The sequence below is a fragment of the Lycorma delicatula genome, chromosome 2, assembly GCF_047948215.1.
Source record: "Lycorma delicatula isolate Av1 chromosome 2, ASM4794821v1, whole genome shotgun sequence".
NCBI classification, from domain to species: Eukaryota; Metazoa; Arthropoda; class Insecta; order Hemiptera; family Fulgoridae; genus Lycorma; species Lycorma delicatula.
Window position 1 is genome coordinate 83,581,965 of NC_134456.1, and position 19,161 is coordinate 83,601,125.

At 29.5% G+C, this 19,161-nt stretch overlaps 1 protein-coding gene and 1 long non-coding RNA gene across 5 annotated transcripts in view; one reads left to right on the top strand and one right to left on the bottom strand.

Annotated features, from left to right (window-relative positions):
• Positions 1-1,910: 1,910 nt before the first annotated feature.
• LOC142318957 (uncharacterized) lies at positions 1,911-5,364 on the top strand. The gene is made up of 3 exons (XR_012755082.1): positions 1,911-2,026; positions 2,142-2,272; positions 5,232-5,364. It is a non-coding gene; the product is annotated as an uncharacterized LOC142318957 (long non-coding RNA).
• Positions 3,041-19,161, bottom strand: part of Golgin97 (Golgin 97) — a 99,345-nt gene continuing 83,224 nt past the window's right edge. For all 4 annotated transcript variants that reach the window (XM_075355656.1, XM_075355657.1, XM_075355658.1 and 1 more), the window contains 5 exons: positions 12,511-12,702; positions 7,854-8,057; positions 7,273-7,392; positions 5,775-6,080; positions 3,041-3,402 (listed from right to left, as the gene is read on the bottom strand). In XM_075355656.1, coding sequence (XP_075211771.1) covers positions 3,256-3,402; positions 5,775-6,080; positions 7,273-7,392; positions 7,854-8,057; positions 12,511-12,702 — 969 coding nt within the window. In that variant the 3' untranslated portion in view covers positions 3,041-3,255. The remainder of the gene's footprint in view (positions 3,403-5,774; positions 6,081-7,272; positions 7,393-7,853; positions 8,058-12,510; positions 12,703-19,161) is intronic.

The window sequence follows — 19,161 nt, forward strand, 5'->3', positions numbered from 1 at the left end:
TACTTACAGATAACTGATGAAAATATCATCTAATAAAATTATCTTCAAATATCTCTATGCAAATAATGTTTATGAAATTAAAATGTAAATAAGTAATTATCATTAACCTTATCTTCACAAAGAAAAACACTTTCTAAAGAAAACTGTAAATATCAAGTTCTAAAAGTATTTAACATAGTTTTAACAGATATTTTACATATAAATAAGTATTTAAAATATTCTAAGTATTAAATTAGTGGCCTCAAAAAGTGCCTTGGACATTAAAATATTTTGTATTTTTTGGGTGATAATTAATTTAAAACAAATTAAAAGTAAATAAAGTAATTGAAAGAATTTTTATAACCATGTGGCACAATAACATACTTACATGATTACTCATGAAATGCACACATTTATTACCATTATATTCAAATACCACTTACACTTTTATGTAATACTATCTACATGGATTACTTCATTCACTAGTTTTTATTACACAATTACAAGTAAGGATTTTTTTTCATAATAATTCAAAAAAATATATCCCTGATATAAGTATGTTATTACTAGTAATTGATAAAAATACAACATTAAGCACAATATTAAATTATAAACAATGTTACATAATATAATATGGCAGTTGAGTAATAGTTTAACATTAACATTTTTTCATATAAGTTTTCTGATGAACCAATTTTAATTATGAACAATCAACATAATAACTTTGGCAAATGAATTCTATACTACATCAATTTATTTTAAATTTCATTACAGTGAACATTTTGAAAGAAAATTTCAAAGTGACTTTAATACTAATAAAAAAGTCATGTCAAGAAAGTTTCATAAATGAAACGTAAATTACTTCACAACTGAGTAGACTAATTTTAACTAATTAAGAAATAATATCATTTTTTTCTTTCAGAATATATATACACAAAACCTCTGTAATTAAAAATATTTCATATTTTTCCAAATTATTTGTTGTTCCTGACATTTTCCTACATAAAATAATATTAAACTGAACCTTCTATTAAAAGTTATGATACTTCATTAACCATCAATATTAGTACTAAAGTATTTATTTAGTTTTACGTAAAATAAAAAATGTGCATTTCACATTTACAGGAAGTCCTCAATTTGTAAACATAATTTGTTTCTACTGGGTATTTGTAAGTCAATACTCTTTGGTAAATTATTGCATAAATATTTAATTACCACATATTAATTGCATTTCATGTTACCACATGTCATGAAAAAAAAGTTTTTTTTAAGATGATCTTAAGAAATTTTCTGAATATCACGTTTATACTGTTGTGCTTTATTTTATCGATAGAAAATGTATTTAATTATTAATAAGAACCATATGGATCTTATCACAATAAGGTAATGTACAAAAAAGAAACAATGAAATTAGAAAAAACTAATTAATGTATGAGTTTATACTCTTTTTAAATAACTGTAAATAATAAATTTTTAAACAAGCAACAGTTTTCTTCTTAGTTAAAACAATTTGTAACATGCAACAGTATCGCTGATACTCATTTGAATCGATTGTCAACTGATTCTTGCATTTTAAAGCAATGTAACACCTTTAGCTAGCTTTTTGATTATCATCTACTTCAACATCTATAACACTATATCATTCTAGTATTCTTTCTAGAGCAAAAGTTAATTTCATGCAAAAAAAGACAGAGTATAACGAACACCACAGTATTGTAAAGAGCCAAGTGATACTATTTACTACCACTGTATTAACAAGTATTGTTTAGCAATGATTCACCCATTTCAATATGTATGTGTGTTTTGTTTAGTAGTACAAAACAACGGAACTACATTGTTGCCATAATTCTCCATCAAACATAAATGTTTCTGCTGCTAACAACTTAAAAAATTAATTAAATGCAGTACATCCTCAAATGATGCATAATTGTCAGTAAATGTCCATAAAAAGAAACAGGAACTTCCTGTTATGCCCATTATAAGTTAATAGCATTTACAAATAAATTTAAAGTGATGTGGAGCATAGAAAACAATAATGCAGAATATGGTACGTACATACAATTTTTTACATATCATTGAAATCAATTGATATATTGGATGTCATTGTTTTTAAAATTATTTTACGATTTTAAAAAACTAAAAACATTTCTAATTGTTTATAGGTAACTGAGTTCAACATGAGTGATAAAAAGATTAGGATGATGAAGAATTAGAAGGAAATATAACAGAAGAAAAACTACTGTAAAACATGAATTAATTTGTTACATATTTTGTTTTTTCTGTGGAAAAAATAGTAAGTAATAAATACAAATTACATAACTTAAAAGAAACTGTTGGTGATTTAGAGTTTAAGGAGAAGGATAATATGGAAACTGGTAGAACTGGTTTAAATTTTAGGGAAACACTGACAGAAAGAAAAATATTCAATTGCATTAACAACAGTTAAAAAGAAAATATGCTGTCATTGGAAAATTCAAAAAAATAAACCATTGGTTTCTTCCAGTCAGTAGAGGACAATATTGTTACATATGCTTTTAATTAAAAATATTTATGCAATATTTATTCATTAAAGTTCATTAATATAGCATATTGTGTTAAATACTTAATTACCAGATTTAAAAGTAAGAAGAAAATTGATTAGAGCAACCCATAAATTTCATTTATTGAATTTTTTTTAGCAATTCCTTAAATTTTAAATTAATGAGACTTCTCTATGTAATATTATTTTTCATCACGATTTTTGCTGTTCCTAAACATGCAAATTTACATTTAAATTTGAATAAATACCAGAGCAAACTTATGACGTTAAAAAAGAAATTTAGAACTATATTAAAAAATTTCATAGTTATACTTAACATTTTACAATTAAAAGTTCTCTTTATAGAAAAACAAACAAAAAATTCATTACATTAAGCTTATTCAAATACTTGAGTTTATTTTACGGTTTTTTTTTTTATTGGTATAAAATTATCACTTACTGTATAACAATCTAAATGATTTACCAGAACCCTCTCTCAATATATATATATATATATATTTAGAATTTTTAGATGTTTATTTTTTTAATAATTTCCTGAAAATGTCATAACAATCACAACAGTTATCTATTCATTAACAACTGGTTTAATATATAATTTACAATACCTCGTACCATTTACAGTAAAAAACCATACTAATGTATAAGTAATTAAGCATATTAATGAGCTGTTAGAATCACAAACAAACTGTGGTAAAAACATTTTGTATAAATTGAACACTTGAGGTGAGTTAACCAAATCAGCTGTCAGGAATAGATTTATATTTTGGAAGGCGAGGGCGTGATCCAAACCAAGACATCTTCCAATCAAGTGTGTCACGTAATAAGCGTTCCTCCTCTGGTGAAAATTTTAACAATGTTGCAACTGCTCGTGTCAGGTGCTGTGCCTAATAACATAATAATTTTTATTTCTTTAATTGAAAAAGAATAACCTTTCACTCTAAAATGAAATAAAATTAAGTTTCATACACATGGCTTGTGTGAAAAACATCACATTTTGTTAGGCACATCTAACACCAGGCTAGTCTAGTGATTAAGGAGTTAACCGATTGTTAACTTGTCATCGCAAGTCAGCTGATTTCAAAGTCAAGAGTTTTAAGATTCAAATCCTAGTAAAGGCAGTTAAATACTAGATCGTGGTTACTGGTAGATACTGTACGGTGGTTCTGGAAGCTAAACAGAAAAAAGAAAGACAGGCATATCCACCATCTTGTGGATAAACAAAAAACTAACCATAAATCTAATTAAAATTACAAAACAAAATAAACTACAGCAACTGTTACCAGAAGCCAAGAATTAAGAATCATTTAAGTGTTACAGGTCTAGCAATTCTTAATAGTTCTAAAAGGATTTCTATCAAAAGTTTTTAACATTTTACTAAAAATAATAGGTAGATAATCTAACCTGTAATTTACATGTATTAAACCTAAAATTAAAAATTTACATAATATAGGTTTAAAACCTAGGATTAGGTTTTAATTAAACCTAATCTACCTGTAATTAACAAAATGTACCTTTTTAACATTGCTGGTGTTTCCTTGAATGCATGTAATTTAATTGTAACAGTGAATTCTTCTGATGAATAAAGTTCATAACTCAGGTGAAGAATTTATAAACCTTAAAAATATATGACTCGGCATAACTGCACAGTATTTTAGTAACAGCTTTATGGTAAAAATTTTGGTACTTACATATTAACGCCACCGCAGCTACAGCTGCTGTTTAGGTTATGTTGACTTCGTACGTATATGTTGACTTCGTGTACTGACAAATCGTACATATATCAAAATAACCTAACTAGATATAACCTATGCTCACTTCGCTCGCTAACCTCTTATAATTAACATTAAATATGCATAATATATACAACTTATTAATAATATAACCGTAATGTTATAGCACCGAAATCCAATTAACGTTAATCCACTGAAATTCGATTGACTACTTTGTTTTTAAATAAAGCTGTAGCTGCGGTGGTATTAATATGTAAGAGGTTAGCGAGCAAAGCGAGCGTAGGTTATATTTATTTAGGTTATTTTGATATACGTACGATTTGTCAGTACAGAAAGTCAACATAACCTCAGCTGTAGCTGCGGTGGCGTTAATACGTAAGTACCAAAATTTGTTTACAGTACAAATAGTAGTAACAGTTCAATAAAAACCATTACTTTAACACTAGACATTTAACTTTTTTTTGCCATTACATATAATAAAATAAAAATATATTTCTCTCATTTTCTAACCTCTTCAAAATGGCTTTCAAGAAGTGAGTTGCATGCACTATCTGCAATGAATAAAAGCGTTATGAGTAATTACAAGACTCAGTGTAGTTACAAGTATGCAGACTATGTTATGTAATTTTTAAGGGCTTTTAAAAAAAAAATTAAGGGCTTTAATAAATCATGTGTTCTGACAATGATTTATTTTCAGAACATTCAAGTAACATTTATGATTTATTGTAAACACATTCAAGTAAATAGCAAAAAAGTCAAAAAGGTAAAGTATGTATAACAATTATTTTTTACACTGTTTTGTTTTCTTAAAAGTTTAGTAAGGTACTTTCACAGAAACCTCTGCAGTATCAGAATAAATATCTCCGGAAATTTTCATTTTAGTTCGATGACCAAGATGATAAAACATCTCAGCTATTAATTTTAATTTATAAGATATGGATTTTAGTAATTTTTTGTATACAGTAATCCCTCGCTATTTGCAGGGGTTCCAAAGGCAATTCTAAAGGAAGCATTTTCTTGGGCATCCACATGAACAGTAGAATAGCTGCACACAAGCAGACGAAGACTGTAATGAATGAAGGAAACAATAAATATTTTTGATTTATTGATTATTCCTTAATAGTTTCAGTCTCAAATATTAACTGGCACACCATGTATTTTCTTTATCTTATATACAGTTCTGATGCTAACATAAAATACAGGTGCAAGTTTATCTAAATTAAATATATTTTAATATAAGAATATAAATATAATATATTAAGCATGAGCAAATATAAAATATATTGATTTTTAAAATCATCATTACATTAAAGGAATTATTCAAGGCACTGCTAGATTAATATCACTGATGAGGATTTTTTGGGCTAAGTAAAAACACTGGTACAATGAAATTACATAAGCTAGAAGCTACTGTATAGTTTTGTTATAACTACCACCCATTCTATATAATATATGTGTGCAATATTTGTAATAAATATTTCCTTGAATAATTTAAATTATTTAATATAACCTTAATGTCACATTACCTCATACTCTCTGCTAGTGAGGAACTTGATTAAAACATGTTTGAGATATTTAAAATTAACATCATCATCAAGAGGTGTTGAATTGCGAAGAGGTATGGAAGTCGTAGAATGATTCATTTCCATACCACCACTGTTACTCCCACCACCATTGTTACCTCCTCCTCCAGCACCATTATTACCACCTCCATTGCTGCTCCCAGTAAGAATACTTCCACCTCCTCCTCCTCCCCCCGGATCAGATGACTTCAGTTCTCTCTGCAATGTTTTTTTCAGGTCGTTAAGTCTTTGTTGTAGAACACGTACCATCTGAAATAAAAAATTAAATATAATATATAGGTTATTTACAAATTTTATTTTTTTCTAATTGTTAAACTTTTAGTCTTTAATTTCAAGTTCTATTTTTATTTTTGTTATTTATTATTTTAATGATTATTTTTACATAATTATATATTCTCCACATCAAAACATAATGAATAAATAGAAAAATATTGTTAACAAAATTTAAAAAAAATTCTACATCTCCATAATTAGGTTACATTCTAGACTGATCTGTTAAATCAAAAAACAATCTTAAAATTCATATAAATTCAATCATACTGAAGTACTCTGCCAACATACTTAACTCTAACATATTTTCCTGTACTAGGTATGCAGTCAGGAAATACAATCCGCTGCAGTGCTTTGCCATAATTTATAGGAATTTTGGCAAGGCATTGTATACAATCAATATTTGGTCTTCTGATCACTAAAATAATCTGGACTAAAGTAAAAATAATTCTATATATTTACCATATTTCATAAAAAGATAAATTAAAAAGAAATTTTAAGAAATTGATTTTTTCATTCTCTTCCAAGTCTTCATTTCATTTTGCTTTTTGGTCACTTAGTTCTTTGATTACCATTAATATTAATAATGTTTTTCTTCTACTTTTTATGTTTTGCTTTATTGGAGTTTGTTAAGTGCTTTATAAATAATTGTTTCTTTTCACTTATATTTTTATTTATTTTTCTTATAAATTACTTTTTATATAATATTAAAAAAATATAACTAGTTTCTTACATTTACTAATAGGGGTATTTTTAATTTATTTCTGAACATTGTTAGTCAGTTTAGTTGCTAAAAACTGTACATTTTTTCTTAGGCAAAAAATTGTGTGAAGTTTAAAATAAGTTAAAAATATTTATAAGTGTTATAGAGGCAAAAATTATGAAAATAAAAAAAAAAAACACTGTTAAAGGTAAAAACTTTATTGACAGTATTTTGGATTACTCATAAGAATAAACTTTACAAAACTCCACCTCCTTCAAGATATACGGCACTCATCATTTTACTTCACATCTAATTTAAAAAACAAGTAAAATCAAAAATATCAATATATACAAAACCTAATCTACAGGTATAACTGGTATGTAGATCAAAAGAGATGAAAATTGTAGCATAAATAACAGAAGAAAACTTACATTCAGTTAAGTAATAACAGCTGTAATTATTGTTTACCTTATTCTTGTCATTTAATTGAACTTCAAGATCATTTACTTTGGCTTGTAATTCTTGCTCATAAGCAGTAGATGCATGTTCTTCTTCTTTTAAAAATTCTGTTCTAATGCGTTCTAATTCCTAAAAAAAATTCACAAGATGCGATATTAAAATTGTTCATTTTTAATAACTAAAAATAACAGAAAAAGTTTTACTAAAAATAAAAACATTCAAATAATGTTATACCAAATGATGTAAAATTTTGCATTATTTTTATGCTCGCAATCATTCACAATGAACACAAAGATGAAATCTGTTGAAAACGCTTTCACTAAATTTTATACTTATTCTATATTAACTATAAAAAAATTATTAACAGCAGACAGTGATTTGCACTTTCAGATAATTTAAAAGATTATTGTTACTGTTAATACAACGCGTCTGCTCATAATATATAATAAATTATCAACAAAATTTAAATTCAAAAATGATTAAATCATGAAAATATTACCTTAAAAAATTTAAATAAAATATGTTTAATATTTACTAAAATAGTAGCAACTGCATTCAAATTTTAAAATATAAACCATTAACTTACAAACCTGAATTTTCTCATTCAACTGATTGTTAAGACTCTTGTACAGTTCATCTGATTCCTGTTGCTGTGAATGTAATTGTTGACGGGTTAGTTGCATCTCTTGTGAAATCTGTGCATTGCGTAATTGTGCCTCATCTCTTTCTTTCTGATTTGTCCGTAATGTGTCCTCTAATGATTCAGTTTTCTTTTTCTCTGCAGCTAGTTCTTCCTGTAGATACAAGAAATAAATAAAAGTTTTTAACATTTAACTAAGTAATCAAATAAAAAATAAGCTAACATAGAATATAATATAAAAATATAAAAAATTACAAATATGTTTACATACCTAATACAAAATGGAGATATGTTATTCAGTTATTTGAACACATATATTTAATATTTGCAATGAATGAACTTGAATAATGTTTTTAACACAAATAAATTCCTAGTAATATTAATGATATAAAATACTAATAAAACTGGGTAAAATGCGGAAACAGCAGAGTATAAAAACGCACTTATCATTATGGTACATCTGTAGCATCTGCAAATGATACATTGTAAGGCTTACTGCAGATAACTGAGATCGTGAACAGCAGCAAATCTTACATACTTGTGTGAATACATTATGATGTCTGTTCAGAAAATAACTGAACTTTATTTTTTTATTAATTTTACAGATTATTGGGTCTTCGTTCCCTTCAAAGTACTCCACTCACACACTTTTCCCAGCAGTGTTTCCATTTTGCAAAGTACTCCTGGATAGCTTCGTTTGAAGTAGCTTTTAAGGTCCATGACGAATTTGCTTTAATGTCATCAACAGTCTTAAAACGGTGTCCTTTCATCACTAGTTTTAATTTTCGAAAGAAAAAATTGCAAGAAGCCACATCTGATGAGTAGGGAGGCTGAGGGAGGGCAGTCATCCGATTTTTGGCACAAAACTGACAAATTGACAAAGCCAAGTGTGCAAACGCTTCATCGTGGTGAAGGAATTTTAATTCCATTAAAACTGAAAAAAACAGAAAGCATCACTTTGATATTGGATTGAGATTGAGACTTAAGTGCTTTTTTGGGGTGTGAAGATCCTTTTCCAATTAATTTGATGACTGAACTTTTGTTTCTATGTCATAGCCGTAAGCCCAGCTTTCATCTCCCATTATGATCCTTTTGCATGAATGTTTTATCATCACCTTGAATCAAGAGAATGTCAAGTGGATGTTTCTTCACTTGACGTTCTATCTGCAGATCAGTCATCAAAGGGAACAAACTTTGCTACAACTTGATGCATGTTCAAGTTTTCAAGCAAAATGTCATGGCATGATCCAATCAAGATGCTAAACTCTCTGCAAGTTCTCTGATAGACAACTGGCGATTTGCACGAATCAGATCATTGATTTTTTGACTGCAGGTGTCATCAGTTGATGTCGACCTTTCTGGTCGAGGGTTATCTTCAATTGACTGACGACCACTTTTAAATCGTGAAAACCATTCGTAACATAGCATAAGACTCAGGGCATCATCTTCGTACACTTCTTTCAAACGTTGAAACATTTCTCCAGTTTCACGCAAAATTTTATGTTGTATCGTTGCTCCTGAAAATCATACATTAGAAAAATCACTACCAACACTTTAACATGTTGCACTCAAATAACAATAACATGAAAACTAAATGAAATACCAACAATCCAAGAAAATGTGATTATGTATAACACAATGCTGCCAACGCACATCACTAAAAATCTCTGTTCATGCACAATAAAAAATGTTCAGCTATTTTTTTTACAATCTCATACACAATTATTAACTGCAATTTAGTTATATTTTTGTTTATGTTGGTAGTACTGTTGTGTTGCGCAGATGACGCATGTGTGGTTTAATTGTTGTTATGTCTGTGCAGGTTTGAGGTTGCCAGGTTAGTTCTATTATCGCTGCCCTGTTGTTAACCATGGCTGCTCTGCTTTCTGTTTGCACCAAAGAAGAGCAACGTTCAGCGATCCGTTTTTTGTGGTCGGAAGGTGTAACAGGGGCAGAAATTCATCGAAGACTTTCAGTACAGTATGGAAACAGTGTGTTGCCGCAATGGAGTGTCAACGAATGGATTGAAAACTTAAAAAATGGTCGCACAGTGTTACACATGATGAAGGAGCTGGACGACCGTTTACCGCCACAAATGAGGAAAACATTGAGGGTACACGTGACATGGTTTTCTTAGACAGACGAATAACTATTCTGCAAATCAAAATGCAATACAAAATCATCCACAGCAGACTTAGGTTTCATAAAGTCTGTGCAAGATGGGTCCCAAGACAACTCACACAGTTGCATAAACAAACGTGCTTGAACATCTGCCAAAAATATTTGGATTGCTCTGGTAATAAACAGTCTATGAACAAAACTATCGTCTTAGACAGAATCATCACTGGTAATGAAACATGGATCCATCATTATGAGCCAGAGAGTTCCATACAATTATTGTATGGAATGGAAACATCCAAATTCACCCTGCAAAAATAAGTTCAAGACCCAACCATCCACAGGAAAACTGATGGTTTTTGGGACTCACAAGGCCCATTACTGGAGCATTATGAGGAAAGGGGCATGACAATAAACAGTGCGCGTTACAGTGAGATGCTTACTGCCAAGCTGAAGCCTGCAATTCAAAGCAAACGCTGAGGACTGCTGTCGTAAGGTGTTGTGTTGTTGCACACAATGCCTGTCCACATACTACTGCCCACACTGATGAGATGCTCCAGAAACTCAACTTTGAAGCACTGGCTCATCCTCCGTATAGTCCTGATCTTCTGACTACCACTTGTTTGGTCCACTCAAAGAGGTATTAAGTGTAAATCAACGGTCCTCAAAGAGGGCCGTTGATTTACCTCTGACGAAACAGTGAAAGAAGCGGTGCATTCAATTTAATTTCTGTGGTGTTTAAGTTTTGTTTATTATTAGAAAAAATAATTTTAAATGCAGTAAGCTATATAATAATGGAGTTTCCTTAATAAATCAAATACAAAGTAATTATTAAACAAAAAAAAAATTATTTTCTTTTTGATACAAAAAATGTTAATGAAAATTTTGTTTAAAGAATAACTTTTAAGAAAAGAATAATTTATTCTTATAAAATATTTAACTAAAAAAACAAAATTAAAATAGCATAACATATATTGAAACTCGTTTCACTTGTGCCAGTGCATTTTCATTTCCAGTTTGCAAATTATATTTTTTTATATGCATAAAATTAAGATTCTTGAACACAAAAAGACTGTATGAAATTTTGTTTAATTGGACAAGTATTTAAAGATACTCAGAAAATATTGCAATATGTTTATGGGCTAGAATATATAAGCTGTGTAGAGTGTGTTGATCACCTTTTTTGATTAGGAAGGTATCCTTCATTATAAATGTGTTCATCGTCATGAAGAGTTGTATCTAGATGAAATATAACATTGAGTAAGGCGGTGGGGGTAATTAGAACATGGATACTCACCACAAGCTTCTTTCTGCTTCTGAGATGAAGGCAAATACTATAAAAGAGATTAAAGAAAATGTGTGCAGCCTATTCCATGAAAATAAATATCCGAATGAATTTAAAATAATTGAATAACTGCTGAAAGAATGGAAATAACAGTAAAAGGGACTACGTTGAAAGAGACAAATCTGATTGTGTTATATACAACAATAAAATAATTTTGAAAGAGTTAGATTTCATTTTTGGGCAAACCTTGTAAGTGATTAAAAATTTAATAAACTATGATTGTAAAAGAAAATAAAGACTCTTTTGACACAAAAATTGTTTACAGGATGTCAACTTAACTTTTTTGACAACATAACTTTGATAAATATATACATCATCAGCAATAGCACCACTAATTAAATCTATTACAAACCATCTTGTTGTTTTCTTGCTTGAGTAGGGTGTAAATTATACACACTACTCAAAATACTGTAAAATTTTGCTACTAAAATACTGTAAAATTTCACTCTTAGAAGCTAAATACTTCTCTTTAAAGAATAAACACAAATTCAAAACAATCATGAATGCTATGGTTTTTCCACCCAAAAACTGTACTTTGCAAATTATACAATTTAAAACTTAACTCATTATTTCAGGATTTTTAATAATTTTTGTTTGTGGTAACCAGCACACAGGACAAGGATTCTAATGTGCTACATTGATCTGTGAATCATCTTTTCTTGGAATATGATTGTATTATACAATTATTGCATGGTAATAACACCACAAAGACTATGAGTACTTACCATTTTTATCAACTTAAAAAATTCAGTTTCTTTTTTATCTCATGGGGCTTTCTTATTATCAAGCTAAGACGGTTGATCTGACTGCTAAACAATGTCAAAGTCCTACTTAGAGTGTCCAAATTATTCCTATCACATTTAGTATAAATATAATCAGTTATTTATTAAATTGAAAAAATAGCATCACAGCTCCATCTATTCATACTATCATAACGTAAAATGAATAACCTTTAAAATAATAATAATTAATTATTATCTTACCTGAAAAAATAATATTTACTACAAAATTTTATTGGCACTACCAAAATATAAGAAAGTACTTTCTACGATAAAATAAAAAAAGCAAACACTGCGACTTAGTTAATTAATGATTAATTACAAATGTACTTAATTTCAATGATTAGGTTATCTATAAAACTAACTTTAAGAGCAGCTAATTCCAACATTAGATCTTCATTATTATTTTCAACAACTCCTGAGGTTTCCTTTGCTTTCTCTTTTTCATTATTAAGTTCTTCTAACAATTTTTCATTCTCAGCTTGTATCTCAAGGCACCGTTTTTCTGTATCAATTATTCGATCAGCTAGATCAACATTATCACTCTTTGTAGTACTCTGTAACATTTATATGATTTTTATATAAAATATTAAATACATTTTAAATTTCATTTAATATTAAAAAACTGGTGAAGGAAAACACTACGACCTAAAACTAATACAACACTACTTTTCTCAGTAATGTAAATTAATGGCTAATATGAACTAAAATAATAAGCACCTTATCATTGAATTACAATATTCAGTAAAGAAATGGTGGAATAATAAATTTCAGGTTAGGTAGCTAGCCGACCTCCGTGGCACGAGTGGTAGCATCTAGGCCTTTCACCCGTAGGTCCTGGGTTCGAATACCTGTCAGGCATGGTATTTTTCAACAAGCTACAAAGCATTCATCTCATCCTCTGCAGAAAAAAAGTCTTAACTGTGGACCCGGAGGTTAAAAAAAGGTAGCTAACAGAAAATTATGCAACATCAATTTGTAAAAATAAAATCGCAGCAAATTCAATAAATCTGTTAATCTAAAAGCATAATATTTTTTTGGTTTTAATTTTTTATAATAAGGATTTTTTACCTTGCTAATAAAAAAATATCACTAAATTTTTAAACTGCCACTACTCCATGTAAATTATGTTTTACACACAACACCAAGCACAGTTTTATGGTAACATCAACTAGTGAGTTCCTTGACTTTAGTTGGCGATTCATAAAGTACACTAATATGCCACTTGGGATTACTGTCTGGAGAACTAATCGTGAGAATGTATTTCATGGGGCATCTTCATTATAAAGTAAAACTGTAACCAATATATTAAAGTCATCATGATTTAAAGAAATTTATTTATTACCAGTTAGGCTGATCAGAAGCTCAACAATCAAGGTGTAATTTTATTTTCAATGTTACAGAAGAGTGCACCTAAATGAGTTCGTTCTTTCTAGTAGAAAAATCAATTTATAATTTACATAACTATTTAAAAGCACCTGAAGAGGACTTACTATACCAGCAACCAGACCAGTGGCACAACTACAACAGCTTGTTCTTTTTTACAACAAAGTAACTGCTCACTTCCTAGATTAATTTTATTGAATATAAATCACACATACCTTCCTTATCTGCCAAAATTTGCTCCTTTTAACTTTGCTTTCAATTTAAAATAAGTGTAATTAATGCTGAATAAGGGAAATATTGACTTCATGTAAGAAGTTTAGATCATCGTGGTTGTTAGTAATCGTCTTTAAGAAAAGGACTTCTAGAGATCGCTTAAATACAACAGAAATATTGGAATCTTGTACACAACACAGGAAATTAAATCAAAGGTTGGTGAAAGATAATAGCTACAAAAAATGGATAAGATAAAAAACTTTTTTATACTAGAGTTTAGAACTTTTTATCAGAACTATAAATAAATTCAAATGCTGAAATTCTAAATCAATCCATTTTATGTACTGATTTATTTACAAATAGATTATAAATTTTTAAGTACAGATTTCATCAGAGGATATATATATACAGTGTCCACATAATTTCTATGTTAAATTTTTAATAATAATAATAATAGTAAACTCATTATTGCAATCACTTGTTTAACAGCTGATTTTTGAAATTAAAATTCTGAGGGTCAAATCATAGTAAAAATTAGTTACTTTTATATTGATTTGAATATTAGAAAGCGGATAGCGGTATACTTTGTTGGTTGAGGTTCAATTAACCTTAAATGGTTGGCAAAAAACTGTACAAGACTATATCTTATTCACATGTCATACATGTTATACTCATTTCATTGGACCATGGAGGGAGTTGCTTACCGTTCACTAGTTGAACAAATTGCAATCTACACATTAGGAAAAATAAATAATTGATTCATCAGATTATTACAATTTATATCATACTACCTCAAGATAGAAAGAGAAAATTTTAATCATTTATTATTAAACTAAATGTTTATTGTCACAAAATATATTGAATGAAAACTTTAAACTTAAAAAAATATAGTTCATATATATATTATATTAATCGATTCTTTTTTTTTAATATCAATAAATTGACATGAATATTATGTTTAAATCATTTAAAAGTCATTATTAAAAATATATACTTTGTTTCACTATGGCAAAAAAAATTCTTTAGCTCGAGTAGAAGATGCCTTCTATAGTACTTTAGATGCCTTTATTACAGAAAATGCTTTTTTAAGGAAGCATATTTAGTCATTTTGCAAATTTTGGCACATAAGGAAAAGTATGGATGATATATAAACAACAAAATTGTCCTCCCGGAAAAATAGCTGATAACACAGTTGTAAGACTTTTCCATTACATGGCTAAAGCCACTTTCCAGGAAAGTTGTGCAACTGTGGGTTGTTTCTGATGCACGGCTTACACACACATCTTAATTTAAAATGTTTATAATTTTATATAAATATAATACTTTTTGTTAATTCGATTTAATGATTCTAACTAAAACACGCACATATTGCATCTAATTCATATAGGTGTGGCAGTAGTAACACCGACGGTCAGCACAAACTAAACTAATACTAATTTTACAACTTACATAGAAAACATTTTGCTGTTGCAGCTGGCAGACAGGTGTAGCCCCAAGACCATATGCATAGGCTTACCATGTGTCTGAGAAGCCCAGACAGTCCTGATTTTTTAGTGCTGTCTGGGGTTTGAGAATTTTATGACTGGTGAGGATTTTTTTAAATTTTAGACCTATATGTTTGACATTGCATTTTGAAACATTCTTTTATGGCTGTGCATCTCTCAGCCGACCTTGGAGCAAGGGCTGACGTCGATTTCGATGGAGGCGTGGCTACCGGTCTCACTACAACTTTTTACTTGGCAACACAACAGGGACAATGTGTTTATGTTGTTTTCATGTATGAGTAACTCGTTTACATGTTTTTGATCATTTTATCTTTATTTGTTTTTTGTCTCAACAAATACAACAGAAATACAAATTTTTGAAATTGTGTAATGACAATAACAATGAACTTGTTTATTGCATACTATGTACTGAAGAATTTTCTGTTGCACATAAAGGAAAGGGAGACATTGAAGACCACGTGAAAACAGCTAAACACAGAAGTGCTATTAATGCTACTGCTTCAGCAAGCATAATTGATTTTTTAAAGCCAAAGATGGAAATAACAATAACAGTGATCTGGAGTGTGCTGCTGAAGAATCTACATTTTCATAACAAACTGCTAGACACGAACTCAGTTTCAAAACATCAGACTGCACATTTAAACTGATTAAAAAGTTATATAATCCAAAATTTTCATCTGCTAGAACCAAAACCAAGGCAATTACAGTTAATGTTTTTTTGCCATTTATATTTGATAATGTGTTGTGTTCTTTCAAAAAAATTAATTATGTACAGTAAAGAAAGATAGCTCAAGTAAAACTTGTTCTGATTGTAGTAAGATATTTCAGTCTGGAGGAGGGAACTGAAGTTAAACTTTTAAATTTTGATTAAGTATCAGGTGAAATGGCTCAAATTTTGACTGTGTGTGAAAAAAAATTTTTCAAGGTTTCTACAGTGTGTGAAAAAATATAAACTTGAAGAAAAGTTGGTTTGTTGTACTGCTGAGAACAGCAGTAAAAACAGCAAAATTACTAATAGTAATTTTGGTGGTGTGAAGAGAAAGGGGAATGAAAATGTGTTCTGAAAACTTCAAAGTGATTTAGATAGACCTATTTTAGGAATTGGGTGTTCAGCCCAGATTGTATAAATTCAGTACAAACAGCATGTGATTCTCTACCCCTGGACATAGAAGTTATTGTTATAAAAATTTATAAATATTTTCATATATATAAAGTAAGATTAACGAAACTTAAAAGAGTTCTATAAATTTGTGGAAACAAATTACAAAAAAAGTATTATATCATAGCAGCACAAGGTCCCTTCTTCTTAGTTTCTTACCTGCAATAGAAAGAATTCTTTCATTTTTGATGGCCTAAAATCATACTTCTTATCTTGTGACAAATAACCAAATTTGATTTTTTGAAAATCTAGAAAGTGCACTGTTTTGAAATTTTTATACAGTACTCTTCAGTTATTTAATAATGTAGTTTTGAAATTGGAAGCTAATTCTGTCACAGCAACAGAAGCATTTCGGACAAATTCTGAATTAATTTGTCAACTTCAGGAAAGAAACACCCACAAATTGTACCATCTTCTGCCAAAGAATTACTATGCGCTCTTAAAAGAAAATAATCATTCAGGAACAAATATTCTTTTCAAGCGTAGACAATTTTTATAATTCTAGTATCCAATACTAAGTAGTGAAGAACCAGTTTTGATAAAGTTAGTAAGTTTCAGAGAATAAATATATGAACTGGAATTGCCGGTCTGATTTAGAAGAGAGTGCACAAGTTGTTAATTAAATTATAAAAGATTCCATAAATATTGATGACCTATTTGATGAATGTACATTGTTAAACCAGCTAATTCAAAACCAAAGGGTAGGTTGTGATTCAAGTTCTGAAAAAGTAACACCAGATATTATTGAAGAGAAGTGGAAAGCAATTTTTAAGGTGTTTCAATAGACTGATATTTCATGTTGCAATATTTCTAATATGCTTGAATTTGCGATGTCTTTGCCTGGGACATCTGCTCCAACTGAGAGAGTTTTTTCAATTACAGGGAACATTTGGTCTGCAGAACGGGGTAGGACTTTCAGTATCTACTGTTAAACATCTGGTAAATGTTAATTCAGAACTTTCTGAAAATACAACTGAGTAAATAAAGTTTAATGTTTCAGTAAGTCTTTTAAGTAATTTCAAAAATATGTCCTAGGTTGGACCCAGAAATATGGTAAATATATGGTAAACCTACATATGCACCAGGTATTGAGTCAATGGAGCGATCGAGTTTGAGACCTAGCCATACTAGTTATTTTTTTACATTTAAATATTATTCATTTATTTAATTCCACCGCACACTCTGAGATCACAACATAGCAAACGACTGCAATAACTGTACGTCAGTGCTACATTAGCATTCCTTGCTGTGACAAGGGGTACCATTAACGCAATATGCCCACTTAGTTTAGAGCACTTTTTGGGAAAGGGGTGCGATTTTGCAAAAAAGAATTTTTTGGCAAATATTGTTAAGATGTGCCTAAGAAAAATATGACCTTAATTACGCAGAATTTTGAGATACTGAGAGTGAATTTGCTTACCCCCTAGACCTTTTAAGTTGAAAATTTAATGGCACCAATGCTCCATATATAGAAGTAATCTAACAAAGTTGTCAAAATCCATCCATAGTACTGGAGATATAAGGTAATTTAGAGGGCGATCCGAACAAACACATATACATACATCTGGAAAATTTCCATCTGGTTTTTTGGGTTCCTTAGATGTCAAAACATCAAGATCCAGTGAAAACCGCATATGCCCAAACTGGACCGATTACAATACTTTTGCTTCTACAGCTATAGCACTAGACGGGAAACTAAGAAGACTAATTGTTATACTTGTGTCATTAGTCAGGCTGATGGTATAGTTAAGTACTCTTCAGGTGCTTATTTTTCTTATCTGCCAAACAATAAAACTGATAAAACAAAATTGGTTGTAATACAAGTCAGAATCAGTTATGCGTTTCTAAAACATTACTGGTACAGAAGATAAAAGCATCTGCATTATTACCTAATTTATCTACCTGCAGTAGATAAAGCATTTGCAGTATTTTTGTGTAATGCAAAAATAATACACAGAATGAACAGTAATCATCTGCTCAATATGAAATACATGACTTATATAGTGCAAAGGCAGATATATCAATTAAGTGTTCATATCTAGTAAAGTTTTATTTTTGTAACTTAAGTCACTGAAAGAAAGATGACACCTAAATTTTATATAAAAATATGCCATTTTATCCATGATAGTTGGTGGTGATATTAATTTGAAATTTACACTTATGTTACAACACACTGAAGCAAATTACATAATAAAACGTTTATACAATCTGATTCAGCATGCCATTATGTATGTAAGTTTAAATTTCAATCAGTATAAAAATATATAATGTACATAAACTAATGTCTAGTCTACTTTACATTATTTTAGGCTGGGGCTCCACGAACTGTAATTTACAGCAGTGAAATAGACACTATGTTGAAATGGTTTCATACGCTGTATGTTATACAACAGTAACAATGTCTGCTCAACTACCAAGGTGATATTGCCCTTCGTTCTACATAAAAACATATTTTATGTTCTAGATGAGGTCTGTTCAGTAAATAACCGAACACATCTAATTGCATGCCAATGGAGATATTTAGCTACTTGCAGTTCGACAGCATTGGGTTCCACATAACCGCCTCTGTAACCACATGTTCTTGGATTGTTGATATCTCATTTAGTTTTCGTGTTATTGTTATTTGAGTATAACATGTTTACAAGTTAGTAGCAATTTTTGTAACGTGTGAATTTCAGGAGCAACTTAAAATTCTGCGTGAAACTGGGGAAAACTTTTACAGAAACATTTCAACTTTTGAAACAAGCTTACGA